The sequence below is a fragment of the Molothrus ater genome, chromosome 13, assembly GCF_012460135.2.
Source record: "Molothrus ater isolate BHLD 08-10-18 breed brown headed cowbird chromosome 13, BPBGC_Mater_1.1, whole genome shotgun sequence".
In the NCBI taxonomy this organism is placed as follows: domain Eukaryota; kingdom Metazoa; phylum Chordata; class Aves; order Passeriformes; family Icteridae; genus Molothrus; species Molothrus ater.
In genome coordinates, this window is record NC_050490.2 from 1,967,964 (window position 1) to 1,983,237 (window position 15,274).

General features: G+C 53.3%; 1 protein-coding gene across 2 annotated transcripts in view; it reads right to left on the reverse strand.

Moving 5' to 3' along the window:
- ZNF609 (zinc finger protein 609) overlaps positions 1–15,274 on the reverse strand; it is a 62,322-nt gene that overhangs the window by 41,621 nt on the left and 5,427 nt on the right. Inside the window, exon 2 of one of the 2 annotated variants that reach the window (XM_036389563.1) lies at positions 6,184–7,048. In XM_036389563.1, coding sequence (XP_036245456.1) covers positions 6,184–6,930 — 747 coding nt within the window. In that variant the 5' untranslated portion in view covers positions 6,931–7,048. The remainder of the gene's footprint in view (positions 1–6,183; positions 7,049–15,274) is intronic. The other variant, XM_036389564.1, reaches the window with a different exon arrangement.

Here is a 15,274-nt window from a genome sequence, read left to right on the forward strand (position 1 = left end):
TTTTCTCTTCTTTCCCAGCACTGCTCCATTTCCTACCACCATGTCCTTGACAGGGAGCCACATGTCCTGCTGTCCATTCTGGTGGAGATTGAGCCATGTTTCGGCATGACAGCCAATTCACTGCGATACAGCAATGCTTATGGGTCAGGCATCAAAGCTAACTCAGCCTTTCAGTCCTTCCTAACACGGCCATCTGGGAAAGCAACCAGGGAAAGATGCAATTTTCCCTTTGCAAAGCCTTCAGAGGTGGGATCAGCTGGAACTCCCAGCCTGCTACATCCAGTGGTTATAAAAGAAAGCCCACATATAAATAACCTCTCAGCAGGAGCCAAAACTCCAGCAGTAACCCCATGGTTTGAAGTGAACGAGGCCAATTTCCTCCTTTGTAGCTCTTGACACATGTTGGCTGCGTGCCCCCTTCTTGCCTTGTTCCTAGAGCAGAAGGCTCTGGGCGGCGGAGCCGGGGACAATAAGGAAATGAGTGGTGTCATTCCCAAGGACTCCCAACACAGCTCTGTCAGCAGCTCTGGAGGCAGCCAATTCCAGCACTGCTGGAGAAAAAGAACCACGGCGAGAGGATCAGGCAAGAGCCGGTAGCTGCCTGCACGTCCTTGCCACCTCCCTGAGCTGCCCATGTCACGCTGGCTGCCACTGCCTGGAAAGAAACAAGCCCTGCAGAGCAAGGGCTGGGAAACAACTTCTCCCCAGGGTTTTGGGCATGAAGAGGTCCCTACCCAAGCACTGGGCTTCCCACATGCCCTAAAAATCCCTGGGGAAAAAAAGAACAGGGTGAGCACAAGCTCCAAAGCCAGCTTTGGAAGAGCTGAAAAAGAAACAACTGTTTTCATCAAAACAGCTCCACTGGGAGTTTCTCCATCCAAACTCTGGCCCTAAGACAAGGAACCTCACAGGAGTCAAAATCCCAAGCACGTCTTCAAAGCAGAAGGCTGGGATCACCCCCAACATCTCATCCAGGTTCTCCCCCACATCAAGAAATGATCCTAAGAGTGTCTGTCGTCATCTCCTGTTAGGCTTGGAGCCAGTTGAGGGACTGAGAAATCTCACCTCTTTGAGCTGGAGTCACACAGGAATCCCTCACCCCAATCCTTGCCGCTGCATGCACAACCAAGTCTCATCCCTTCCCCCAGCAGTGGAAAAATGGCTAAAAAAAGGCAACCATGCTTTCACTCCAGGTAAAGGATTAATGGTGCAGGACACCTGGGACTTGGGGGTCCCACTGAGGCTGTAGGACCAGCACTGGAGGCACCACGCAGGTCTGCAATCCTGGATTAGGGCAAGAAGGTCCACAAAGGTGACACCAAAGCCACCCTGCAAACTGCTGGATAAGCCAGCAGCAGCAGGGACAGTGCACAGATGCATTTTTGGGTGTATTTCTTTTTTGGCAGCTGCCACTGGTGGTGTCACCACCCCACTGTCTCCATTGTCACCTGACCCCAAACACTCCCTCTGTTGCCACACTGTCCTCTCACAGAACTGCAAGGGCATTTTCACACCAGTTTTGGTGTGAACACACTGCAGTGTCCCCCATCTTACAAGAGCCCCTCTCTATCAGGTCACCCACAGCAGGGATGTCTGCTCTGAGCACGCACAGGACATCACTACTGCTGTGTCTAGGGAGAAATTCAGGAGAAAAAAAATGCACCGGTGCCTTCCACCCCCTCTCCCTCAGAGGGACACGGATGAATCCACCCTCCTGGTTGCCCAAAACCGCAGCACACGTGACCCAGAGAGGCTTTTCAGAAGAGCCGAGTCTCCAGCGGCTTCTGTTTGCCTTTCCCTTGTCTGCAGCAGCATCACATCTGGATGCTCGTCAGAAGAGAAGGAAAAAAAAAAAAACCCCTCCCTCCTCCTGCTGAACAACCTCTCAATCAAAACAAAGCCGGAGCGGCAGCCAAGAGCTGGGAGGCTCTTTTGTTTAATGCTCAACATCCCCCGGCTGGGCCAGCACGCCCCAGAGTGCCGGGAGCGGGTGCAGGGGCCCGGGGTGGGCAGTGTGGTGGGTGCAGGGCTGCTGAGCAAGGGGCCAGCTCAGCCACCAGCCCCAAGGCCAGCTCAGCCATGCCACGGCAGCTGGTGGGGCAAAACCAGCGCTGCTCCTCTGTGCACGGCCATTTTGCTGAGCTCGGCTGCTCACCGAGCTGCCATTCCCTCCCAGCACCAGTGTCCCTGCAAAGCAAAGCAAAGCAAAGCAGAGCAAAGCAAAGCAAACCAAACCCCAACTCAGCTCCAGCCATCCCCAGTGACCCAGGGACTGACCCAGCCACTGGTCACCATGCTCATGAGTCCACCAGCACAAGCTCTTTTCTCTCCCTGCTGTATTTTAAGCTCCCACTGCTGCCCCTCCAAATATTTTTTGGAGCTCCGAGGACCTGCCCAGGCACTGACCACAGCCAAAAGCAAACCTTCTCAAGGGGCTCAGCCCATCCCATCCCAGAGATCCTGGAAAGTCTCAGCAGGGTTATCACCAACGGGTTTCATCAAGATCAGCCCCATCTCTGAAGAAGTTAATTGCCTGTGCCCCAACACACTGATGGCATCAGGTTTGAGGAGAGCACGTAACAAGCCAGGACACAGCAAAGATCCACACCAAGAAAAAGGATATTTGGGATATTCAGCTCCTGAGGCTTCACCCCAGAAAGCAGCAACCAGAGCCATGGGGTCATGCTGTCAAAAGACATCCAATGGGGCCCAAGGGCCATGTCCACAGGCTCCATCACTACTGTGTCAGACATGGGAGCAAGGGTGAACCCCCCTACGGACAGAGCCATGGAGCACCAACTGAGGTGGAAAAGTCTGGCAAAACCCAAAGCTCCTTCCTACACCCAACAAGGACTCGATGGCTGCCAAACCCTACAGCAAGATATTGGAAGAACACAAAAGCAAAAGTAGAGGCAAATGGGGCGAGCTGGTTGGGGCAAGGGCTGGCTGCGGCATTGAAGCACCTCATCAAGGAAAAACGCTCCCTGCCAAAGCGCTCATTATTCCAGCCATGGAGATACAACAGAGCCTCCTGGCTGGCAGCTACTGGCTCAGCACATATCTCTTTTGTCTGACCTCCAGGGAGGTCACCCACCCCAGGCTGCAGCAGTGGAGGGACAGACAGTCTCCTCTTCTTCATCTGCAGATGGAGACCAGCTTCCCTGCCCGAAACAGAAGTGGGAGCAGCGCAGGGTTAAGCAAAGGACAAGCTGACGGAGACCAAAGGTTGGCCTGAGTCACGCTGTGGCTGTTCCTGTTTCAGTCTGAGCAAGTTTCTTGCTTGCCAAGCAGGGTTTGTCCCCAGGCCAGAATGAACCTGCCACCTTAATCCTCTCGACGCACTGCCTGGAGGAGCTGCCCTCCCTCCCACAGCCAGCAAATACCTCTGCTCTTGGCTTGTCCTTTGGACTCCACATGCAGTTTTTGGGACGTGGTTGCAGCTTTCAGGAGACAGGATGAGCCCAAGGCCACATCCCCCACTGCATCCCATTGGTTCTCCACCCTGCCCCAGGCATCCACCCAGCCTCAGTCTCTTCCTCAAGACACAAAACTGCTTTCCCACCCCTTACCATTCAGACACCTTTCTTCTCCTCGCCCACAGCTTTCCCGACCCAAAGGAAGCCATCCAGCTGCCCCCAGGAGGCTGATGAAACACAGACAATGATTCCTCCTAAGTGACACATGTTCCTGCAGATCCAGACATCAAATCCCTTCTCAAAACAGGGATCAGCCCTCCAGCCTGAGCTTTCAGCAAGGGGGTTATGCTTCAATCTGGACAACTAAAATGGCAGAACCATCCTCACCAGGTGTCAGCATGGAGAAGATAGAATCATTTGGGTTAGAAGTGACCTTAATGCCCATCTTTTCCACCTCCTGCCATGGGTAGGGACACCTCCCACTAGACCAGGCTGCTTCAAGCCCTGTCCAAGCCAGTCTGGAATAGTTCCAGGGATGAGGCAGCCACAGCTTCTCAAGAGAAACCCGTGCCAGGGCCTCACCACCCTCACAGGAAAGTGTTACTTCCCAATATCCCATGTAGCCCTGTCTTCTGCAAGTGGGAAGCCACTGCCCCATGTCCTGGCACTCCTTGATCAAAGTTCCCTCTCCTGCTCTCCTGGAGACCATTTAGGCACTGGAAGGAGCCCTGAGGTCTCACTGGAGCCTTCTCTTCTCCAGGTGAGCACCCTCAGCTCTCCCAGCCTGGCTCCAGAGCAGAAGGGCTCCAGCCCTCAGAGCATCTCCATGGCCTCCTGTGGACTCACTCCAGCAGTTCCACATTCTTCTCATGTTGGGATCCCATGGCTGGAGGCAGCTCTGCAGGTGCAGTCTCAGCTGAGCAGGGCAGAGGCAAAATCCCCCCACTTCCCCTGCTGCCCACACAGGAGGAACGAGCCCACGACACAGAGGGGTTTCCAGGTGCCAGCACACATGAGCAGGGTGTGTGGAGCTTCTCGTCCACCAACACCACACATCACACTGGTATCTCCAACTGCAAAGAGTTTCTGCAGCAGTATCAGTGAAAGAATAAATCTTTAATTGCAAGAACACAGCAAAGCCGTGCAGGGTATGACCCAAGGTCCAGCCAGCTCCAGTGTTGGCTGTCACAGCAGCCAGCACAGATGGCTTGAGGGAACATAACAGCCAAGCATGTTGAGGTATTTCCCAAACCAATTCCCAAGCTTCTGTCCTCCTCATGCTTTTCCCAAGCCAAAACACATTGCCCTGTACACCCCCCCCGATGAGTTTGTCCTCCACAAACCCACTCAGGTGCCCCAAATCACAGGTGGACTTTCAGCATCCACAGCTTTTAGCAGCAGCATTCCAGTCCATCACGCAAAAGAGCATCTGCTGTTCTTCCTGGTTTCATCCACTTTGGTTTCTTTGCCAGAACAGACAAAGGAACAAGATGTCTCCACACCCCTCCTGAATTTTACAGGCTTCAATCACCTGCCCCAGGATGCCACTGTGCCCTCCCCACCCATCCCAGTGCCCACATTGTGATCCCCATGCCAAAGCAGAAATCCTCCCAGGGAACCTCTGGCTGCAAACATGATGACAATGCTTTTCATATTCCCCAGCCACTGTCCTGGCACCCTGGCACATGTTGATGGCAACAGGGCAAAGCCAACTCAAGCACACACACTTGTGATGCTCACCCTGTGTGTAACATACACACGGCTTCACAGGCACACACCAGCAACACCCTGTGTGCAGCTGGCACAGAGGAAAGCACAGACCTCCACACACTTAAAGCCCTCCCCATCTGAACCAGAAATCACATCAGCCACTGTGATTCCTCAGAAACCAGAGAAGAGTCCTGAAAAGTGGCCACATCCAGACACAGAGTAGCCACCCAGAGCCCAGCACCACCCAGATGGACAGGCAGCCACTCACCCCACTGGCCATCTGCCATTGACAGGGCTTTTAGTGCCTCTGGTGACCTGGAAGAGCAGCTTGGCCAGCTCAGCATCACTGCCACGTGTTAGTAGAGGAGTGACATGTCAAACATCACCCACAGCCACCCCCAGCCCTGGATCACCACCAGAAGTGGGACAGAGCCCATGTACCATTGACAGACCTGGGAACGAGGCGGTGACTCCTGTCAGCCCTGCTCCTTGTGCTCACCCACATGCCCATGCAGATCCCACATCCACTAATGTGTTATGGGATCCTTCTCTGCACATGATGCAACTAGAGAGAAATACATTCCTTTGGGTGCTGCAGGAAACCTTGACACACACGGTGAAGCCAGCATGACACAGAGCACAGCACACACTCTTTGTGTCCCCTTGGGACATGTAGCAGACAAAGCACGAGGGCATCACCTTCACTTCAGAGTGACAGAGGCTAGAGAGGCCTGGACCTATTCCACAGAGCCAAAGCACTGAGGAAAACCAAATCTCAGCAGGACGGTGCAGAGAACTCAGTCTGCAGGTGATTTGCTCACACATGGTTCCCAGAAGCCAAGCTGGACCAGTGCCATTCCACTGCCATGTCCAGACACCAGCACATCACATGGCCAAACCACACTCATACCAAAACCAGGAGGCACCAGCCACATGTCAGTGCTGGCCGCAGCAGGACAAGACACACAGTCCCACCCCTTTGTCACCCACAATGCCATGTCACAGCAACGCCATGTGAGCAGCAGCAATGGCACCCATGCCCCAACACCTTTCTTACCTTCTCTGACTTCACCTTTTTCAGCTGTCGGCACTCACTTTCTCCATCCTCCAGTTCCGACTTTACTCCCAAGGGATTGAGCGCAGCTCCCGTGTCAATAGCTATACTCCCAAGCTGCTCAGCAGCAGCAGGCTCTGTCCCCTGGCCCCCGTCATACTGTCCCACCCTCACTGCCAGGGCCAGGGGCTGCAGCACGCTGGGCTCCTTCTCTGCTGCAGTCCCCGCACCCTCACTCCTTTCCTTCTTGCTTTTGGACGAGCCGCCCTCCTTCTCCTTCTTGGAGCCAGCCACACTGCGAGACGCCTTGGCTGACTTCTCCGAGCTCTTCGGGGTGACAGTGGGCACCAAACCACCCGAGTTCGCACCATCCCCAGAGCGTCCTTGAACCTCCTTCTTGCCACCAGCTCCCTCACTGGGAGTGAACAGGGAGGACCCTGGGGTCGGCTTCCCACTGTCCTTACCAGTCTTGCTCCTTTTCGACTTTGATTTGCCCTCCTTGCCTTGCGGGCCTGGCACTGGGCTCACAAACTTGATGTTATCCGGTAGTGTTGCCACTGCGTTGGGTGCCGGGAGCCCCACCTCCTTGGAGCCCGACATTTCCAATTTCTGCTGATCCTTCTCCAAATCAGCGTCCAGGTCAATGATGAGATTCCCTACACCAATGTCCCACTCATCCCCACTGTCATACGTCTCAACCGGGTTCGCATCAATTCCTTTCCCTCCGGAAGCTCCGCTGCTCAAGGACATCTTAGAGTTAACGGCCCCTCACGATTCAAGGCTCTTCCCTGCCTCTACGCCCTGGGGGTCTCCTACGTCCTTGGGGGGCTTCCAGTGGTCCGGGTCTGCCCAGGTGACGGCATCGCTGCTGGAAGGGAGAGCAAAGAGAACAGGGTTACACATGAAGAGCCATGGACAGGCACACCTGCAGGGAGGAGAGATGTGGGCAGAGTGAAACCCCCAACCTCCCAAATCCCCCTCTCAGCATCCTTCTGCCACCCCCTGGGCTGGGGCTGCTCCACAGCCGCCCCCGCAGCAGCGGCCATCTGGCACCGCTCCTCAATCAATACCAGCCCTGGCAGGTCACGGCTCTCGGCTCCAACAAGACATTACTCACACATTTCCCCGCTCACCATTTCCCTCTGAATTATCGAGCGCTGCCCCTGGGAGGGAGGATTGATTCCTCTCCTGCCAATGCCACCCAGAGGGAGGGCTCCTCTCCACGCCAGCCTCGCTGCAAGGGACGAGAGCTGCTCACCAGGGAAGTCAAGTGCCTTGGTGGGAAATAAATCCTAGGCTTTCAGAGTGCCTGTGACACTTGGGATGTGTCAGAGCAATCACCAAAGGCCAAACTGCAGTGGGAAGCATAGGGGTTCCCATCCCACACCTCTGGGCAGAGCAACACAGTACCCAGATTTGGAGCATTTACCACCCATTACCTCTGGCCATCATAAGCTTCCAATAAGAAACAGAGATGCAATTGTATAAGTAGCCAGTCTTAACTGGGAAGAGGGGGCTCAGCCCTACCTGCCCACGCCACAGCTGACCCTGGTGAGCCCAAAATATCTCCTCCCTGCTTCCCAGCCTCGCCCCCAGGGAGAGAAACAAAAAAGACACCCACGCGCAACCTGACACAGCACCCGAGTCATGGCAATTACCCTGACGAGACATAATTAACACATGTAACAGCTTCTTCCCAGCACCGCCCAGCAAGGCCACCTGCTCTCCAGAATCCTTAAGAAATCCTTGACCACCCATTTGGATGAGGCTTCTCTCCAGCAGCACTGTCCTCCCCTTGCCCATCAAGCTCCAGGCCTGCCTGCTCCTGGTACTATTTACAAGTGACGCTTCAAAAACAGTTGACTTAAAGAGAAATGAGAAGTAAAAAAACCAAAAAACAATCCAAAAAAACTCCACACCACACACACACAAATTTCTTCAAACCCCAGCAGGCAGGAGCCTGGAAAGCAGCTTCACGGTGCGTTTCCAGAGATGCAAACACTGTAAAAATGCCAGGGATTCTTTCATCAGCCAGGCTGCCGCAGCCAGACCATTTTCCATCTGCTCCCCACAGCATCCTCAGCTCTGTACAGCTAATAATCCGCTCTCTGACAGGTCATTACGGAGATTTTTAACCCCAGGAGCTGGGGGGCTTGCGTGCAAGCTGGAAATGAAAAGCACTGACCTCTCATTTCAGCGGCAGGCAGGGAAAGTGCCGAATCAGGAGATCACTTTGTGCACCAGAGTCGCTAACGGCTTCCCAAAGCTGACCTGCGTGTTTCTATGGCCGCCTCCTCCTCCTCCTGCTCCAGCACCTGCTCCCCAGCTCCAAGCTGGTGTGTCCAATCCCATCAACCTGCCTCTCCAGAGCCTCTCTCCAAATCATCAATGGGGCCAGCAATTGGCAGCAGCCACCTCACCCCTGCATGACACTCTTCGTGTCATGGATCCAAGGCAATTCCTTTGTGCAGGTGGGCAAAGCCAGTACGAGCTGGATGAACCAGATTTTTGGCTGATATCAGTCCCTTCCCAGCCCTAAGCTGAAGCATGGAATCCACAAACAATCCCAATGAACCAGTGGACCACTGATGCCCAGGAAAAACCTACAGGAGCTGAAAGCAGAGGATGAAGTTCAGTCTCCAAATCCAAGAGTTGTCGACCCAAAGTTGGAGCAGGCAAAGAGGCATGGTGAGCTCAGATCAGAGGGAAAAGCAGACAAGGATCTGACCTTGCAGTGACAGGAAAACGACAGACAGGGCTGTACTGCAACATGTGTAGCATCACCTGCTCCATGCAACACCTGCATAATGCCAGCTTGGCCAGCTCTCCACTCCCACCATGGAATTCACCTTGCTGTTCCAAACGTGCACATACACACGCACACACATCTCCATAAGTATTATTTATACATGTGGAATAAGGACAGCAGATGAGCGGGACTCGGGTCTGAAACTCTGCAAACAGCAGCAGCTTTTGCCAATTCCTACCACAACAAAAGGAAGAAGGAGCCCAGAAGTCCGCTGGGTCCCTGGCAATTGGAGAGCCAGGAACAATCAAAGGGTTAGAAAACAAGAGGAGCAAAAACCCTCACCCTGCAGAGGAGGTGCCGAGGGAGCCCAGGCTCTGCTAATGCAGACAGAAGGGAACCACAAACAGGACGGACAGGAACATGCTGGATTGGCAAGAGCAGGGTAAAGGCACGTTGTGACGAGAGTGAGGCAGAGAACTCAAGACATGCCACCACAGGAAGAGGGACTGGGGCAGGGATCAGCCCTTTCCAGAGCAGAGCTGGAGGCTGGGACCCTGGAACGTGATCTGGGGGGGATCTCCTCAATATGCTCTATTGGATGTGGTTCTAAAGCATTTTCCACAGCTTTTTCCCTCCCCAAAATTCCCATCCCAGCTCCCCATTTCTCTACTCCACTATTGCAGGCTCAGCCTCTGCAGCCAGAGGAGCATCTGGAGTCCCTCTCCCAAGCCAGACCCGCAGGGACCCCAGCCTGACACACCATCATTATTCTGGGTGCATGGGAGCCCCTGGCTACCACACCCCATGGCCCAGAGAAAGAGGTGCCTTTCCCAGTGCCTCCTTTGCCCAAGCTGGAGAAGCACCGGGTGGTATCCAGATCCTTCCCACTCTCCTGCCGGGGGAGTAACGCTGCCACAAATCACAGCCTCTCAGAAAACAGAGCGAGGAGATTGATTCAGCTGTAAACGTGTCCTTCCCCTTACCTCCTGCCATCGCAGGATTGATCCCCGCACAACATGAAAAGCATGTGCTCACTTGTTGGCCTGGAGACCTGCCAACAAAGCGTTTTAAGAGCAGTCCTGGAGCGCAGATCCTACAAGGAGACAGCTTTCTGCTTGGGAATGCTGCACACACACAGCACCAGACATGAATAATTCAGCTCCATTAGGTGCTGAGACCTCTATAATCCACATCTACGGGCTGGGACAGAGCCAAACCCTATTCAGACACAAACCTGAAAGTTCACTTTCAGGGCTGCACACACACCTAGAGACAGCTCTTTCACCAGAACAGCTCCACTTCTAAAAGGCAGCAAGGAATCTGCGCCAGCCCCTGGCTCTATGTGCTAAAACCAGCGCAGGATGCTCAGAACCTGCCGAACCCGGGCCACTCCGGCTTTCTCTGCTGGTTGCTGGAGGCCAGGAGACCAAAGCTGGGAAGGATTGACCGCCCAAGGGCGACAAGATGTAGGAGAAAGCTCTTCTCCTGGCAGCAGCCAGCCCACACATAGGGAGACTGTCTCATAGCCATGTGCTCCAGCCTGCAGCGCTCCAGGATTAGCCTCTGGTGGCTTCCAGACATGACTGACTGCAATTTTCACCCTGATTAACTTTCAGGAATGCCCACAAGAAGGAGAGGCAAAGAGGACAGGGAAGGGGGGAGAAAAATCTGCAGGATGCAGCATTTCCTCCAGCGGGCACAAGGCAGGGAGCAGAAGGTTTGGTGAGATGGTTGCTCTGGCCAGCAGTGACCCGGGAGAGCAGAGCCCTCTGCTCCCTCTCTAAAGAGCCAAAGGCAGTGGCACAGAAGAGATGCTGCCCCCCCAGCCTGCCAAACCCCCCAAAGGGCTCCCCACAAGCCCCCAGCTGCGGCAGCAGCACCAGGGGCTGCAGTGCTGAGGCCCTTCCTCCAGCTGCTGGCAGCCAGTCGGCTGCTCTCCCCATCCACTGCCTCTGCATGAGATCCCTTTTTGTTTCCTTTTACGACTAAAGAAACTCGGGGCGGTGGGGGGGAGACACACTGCCTTCCCCACGCTGCTGCGCTCACTCCCCACTCAGCTCCTACCACCGCGCCTGTAATCCCCCAGCTGGGCTTGTTTGGGTTGGATTTTTGTTAAGTAACTCCCATGTCTTTTCTGCAGATTTCTTTTTAAGATGTTCCCTTTCTCCCCGCCCCCTCTCTCTAGAGCTGGGGGAGAGAGGAGAGAAAAAAAGAGAGAGAGAAAAAAAGAGAAATGTTGAACGCGAGCCAGCTGGCACGAACAAGAGGAGACGGAGAAATCTGCACAAAGGAGCTTCCTCACTCACTTGCTGCTTTCAGCTCAAGAAATCACGCAGGGGAGGAGGGTTCACTCTCCCCCAGACATCAGTCAGGCTGTAGCAGACAAAGGAGATTTGCCATGACACCCTCCAGAACTGCCACCCAACGGGGGCAGGATCCCTCCACCGCCTGCGCCCTGCGGGAGTCCGAGCTGTTGCAAAACACGCCAAGGCGCAGAGCTTCAAAACAGGCTGTTCAATGTGGAATTAAGCAAGATTTTGAATGGAGGAGTTGTGCTCCCGCCTCTGCACTCACACAAGGCGCCCGCAGAACTTCAGTGGCTCTCAGGGCTGAGCGGGACAGTGTCAGCAAGCTGCCAGGAGGGAGAAGGCTGAACCCAATTTGAATAAAATGGAGCCACCCTTCTTTTTTTTAATATGGAGGTGCACCCCACCAAGACTACATCTTCCAGCATGCACTGCAGCCAGAGCGCTGAGAGAAGCACCGACAAACTTAGGCCAGGACTCCCAAGTTTCCAAAGGCTGAGCCTTGACACTGGAGATGAACCTGAGACAGGGCAGCACTCGAGAGATGAGTCATTTGTTGGCATTCTTGAGAAAAGCTTGAAATACTTCAGTACAAGCATGACAAAAGCAGAACATACAAGGTCACTGGAAGAAGCTGGAGACGAGGAAAGTGGAGAGATGAGCAGAGACCACTTTGGTGCAGGGCAGCCAGGCAATCACCCTACCTGAAACAAAACTCCAGAGACTTATCAGCCACCTGCTCCCTAATACACACTCGGGCCTCAACTTCTCATTCATCATCGGGCAAAAGATGCTCCTGGGATCAAAATTCAACCTCACACCTACTCCCATTCACTCACATAACCTTAAAATATGACTTTTCTAGCAAAACTCCACACAACTGCCGCACACAACAATGTCCAGCAAAGCTGTCAATATAAGATATAGACACACGGTGCCAGTGTGTTTGAAGTAAATACCAGAATAGCTAAAACTTAGCCTTTGCCTCTTATTGACACTTCTATAACCTCAATACAATGAGGATCAACTCGATGTAGGGTGGAAAAACCCAGGGTTCTTGAACATGTCTGACTAGCAAAGACATCCTCTTGAGAACCCCTCACTTCCCTCAACTCCCAACAGGCTCTACACAGCCCTGATACATGAGGCACACAGAAAGGGGGAACACAAAGAGGAGCAAGAGTTTCAGGTTTTCCTTTATATCATTGAAATGGGGAAAACTGGAACAAGTACCTCTTTAATCCTCCCATCAGTTTTGCAAGTGTCATTACCAAAGTCCAAATTTTTTGTCTATTCATGCCAAGAGACTCCAAAGTTCAGATTTACAACTATTTGACTTTGATGTCTCCCAATTTGTGCATTTTTTTCAAGGTATCACTTCTGTATGTACTTCTGAATAAAACACATCTCACATTTCTTCCACCAACTCACAAGGAAGTCCAAGAGTTTCATATTTCAAGAAAATTAACAGCAAGAGAACCATCCCATGGTCCTCAGCACATGGTTCTCAGGTCAAGCAGGAGGCACATTGATACCTACAGCAAACCCTCCATTCTGTTCCTGTGAAGGATGGCTGGCAAACAGCACCTTCTGAGAACATCTGCTCACTCTCTGCCAAACTGTACTGCTGGAGTCACTCTCTGGGAAGCTGAGCAAGGGCCATTGTTACACACAAGCTTGAAGGCATGTGTCTACAGGTCATAGAACCATAGAGCAGAGCACATTGGAAGGGACCTTGAAAGGTCACCTGCTCCAACCTTTTGAGAAAAAGGGAGATCAGGTGAGATTACCTACTCCCCTGTCCAGTAACATCTTGAAAACCTCCACCAGCATGGACTTACATCCTTACTGTGTCCTAGAGGGGGTTGTTCCAAGGAATGGCTATAAAAAATTTCTTTCTTATGTTGAGATGAAACCTGTCCCAGTGCAATTTTCATCTGTTGCCCCTTGACTTCTCCATGTGGCTCCTCTCTGTAGGTGCCTTAAGTCCAGCAATGTTCCTGCACACACAGTCCCCCTGCAAAGAGCTGACTGACCTCCTGCCAGGCAGGAGCCAGGTTTGCAGGTGCTAGGATAACACAGTGGCATGGACTGGAGGAGCATCAAGCACAGCATGAGCAGGCAAGAGTCATGCCAGTGCTTTGTTACAGCTCTGACAGCAGGATCCTTCCTGAGTGAGCCACATCCCCCTCCCTGGCCTTTGCCATGGAGATGAGCAGGGAGTAGCAAGGCTCAGACTCTGGATCACAGCCTGTTCATCCAAAAATGCCAGGATAGACATCTTCCAGCAAGCTTGACCTTGCAGACTCTAAAATCTCAGGCAGCTGAAAATGGCCAAGATTTTTCTATGAGATCCCAAATCCACAAACACAAACTGGTGCCCAGTGTCTAAACTTTCTGTTGTACAGAGAAAGAGGAACTGAAAAATCCACGAGTGTGGGAGAAGAAGTATTCGGTAGGTAAAAGGACAGAGCAGTTTCCTTCCTGCAAGCTCAGCTCTCAGATCTACCCTGAATCAGGGCTGCCCAACAAGGATTGGGTTGGACAGCCCTCACTGTTGTGTCTGCATGCTGGAAGACACCCCTGTGTAACTGCCATGCCCAGACCTGCACATGTTGGTTTAACAAGAATCAGAAACACAGCCCCATCTTCACCCAAAATCTGCATACTCTGCTTGCCCCATGATCCTCATGTGCCACCCTGTGGGTGGCATGGCATCACTGGCACCCAGCAGGTGCCCGGCAGGCACTGGCAGTGCCAGAGGAGTAGAGCAGTGGCGCCACAGGGTTTGGCTGTTGAAGGCTGACACACAGACCACTGGCAGTTACACAGCAGCAAAAGCAAACCAACACCATGAGCAATAACCAGGCAGGATTAACACAGAAGCCCTTGGGGTGAGTGTACCCCAGACAAGCCAGCGCATTCCGGCAGCACCAGACACGGCCCCGGTGCTCCTCTACCACCACAAAGGCCATTCTTGTTGAGCCCAGCCAGCCGTGTCGCTGCTGGCTGGTGCCAAAAATAACATTAAACACTCAAAATGAGACATCTGAGCCAATCTGCTTGGCACTGCAATGCTTCCCATAGTGATAAACCTGGGGAATGACTGCCCCTTGAACAGAGCTGGTTTCGACTGGGAAAGTGGAAGAGCCGTGTGGATTTAAAACCAGTGCAGTTACATCCTTGCTAACCCCAACACACAAGTGAACTGATTTATGAGAGGCTTAAAGGTATCTGAACTGGTGGCCTGCCCTTTTGCACAGCCTAGAAGGGGGTAGAGGGCACATAAAAATAACCCAAGAGGTTCCCAAACTTCAGCACTCCATGCAAGCTGGAAGATTGCCAGCAGTGAGAGGAAGCAGCAAGACGGATGTGACCAGGGAAGATCCTCGAAGCATCAGTCATGGAGATGGGAGGAAAGAAGACCTGGCAAAGACCGAAGACAACCAATGGCATAAATAACCACTGGAATAAGTGCCAGAAAAGGGAGCTTGCCCTTTTCCCCTGCTCACTCAACGCTGTCAGCAGGGATGCAGGAGGACACCCAGGTGCTGGCAGCATCCTGAGCTCAGGGTGTTGTGGGAGCAGGGTGGGCACTACTGAATCAGCCATTTGCTCCCTTTCCTTACAGGGCTCCAGAGGCGGTGTGGCTCCTCACCTTGCTCCTGGCCACCCTGCTGTCCCCCAGGCCCATTGCTGGCCCAGTCCCAAACTGGCTTCTCATGGTCACAGAGCTGCAGGTATCCAACAAGGATCACCCTCCACAGAGGCACAGCAGAAACAGCAAACCATTGGCTGCACTGCCACTCTGCACTAAAGTCAACATCTCCTCTCCATCTTCTTCATCCAAAGGAAGAGCACTGGAGTGATCCCAGCTGAGCAGTGTCTCACAGTCACAGCCCTGCCTCAACAGGAGAAGGGCACAGCATTGGTCAAAGAGGACAGACAGCCACTGGTTTGCTTGCTCCCAGGGAAGGGAGAGCTCCTGGGCTTTATTTTCTTTATCCTTCCTTTTAGGAGCAGAGCATGCAGCCAGTCT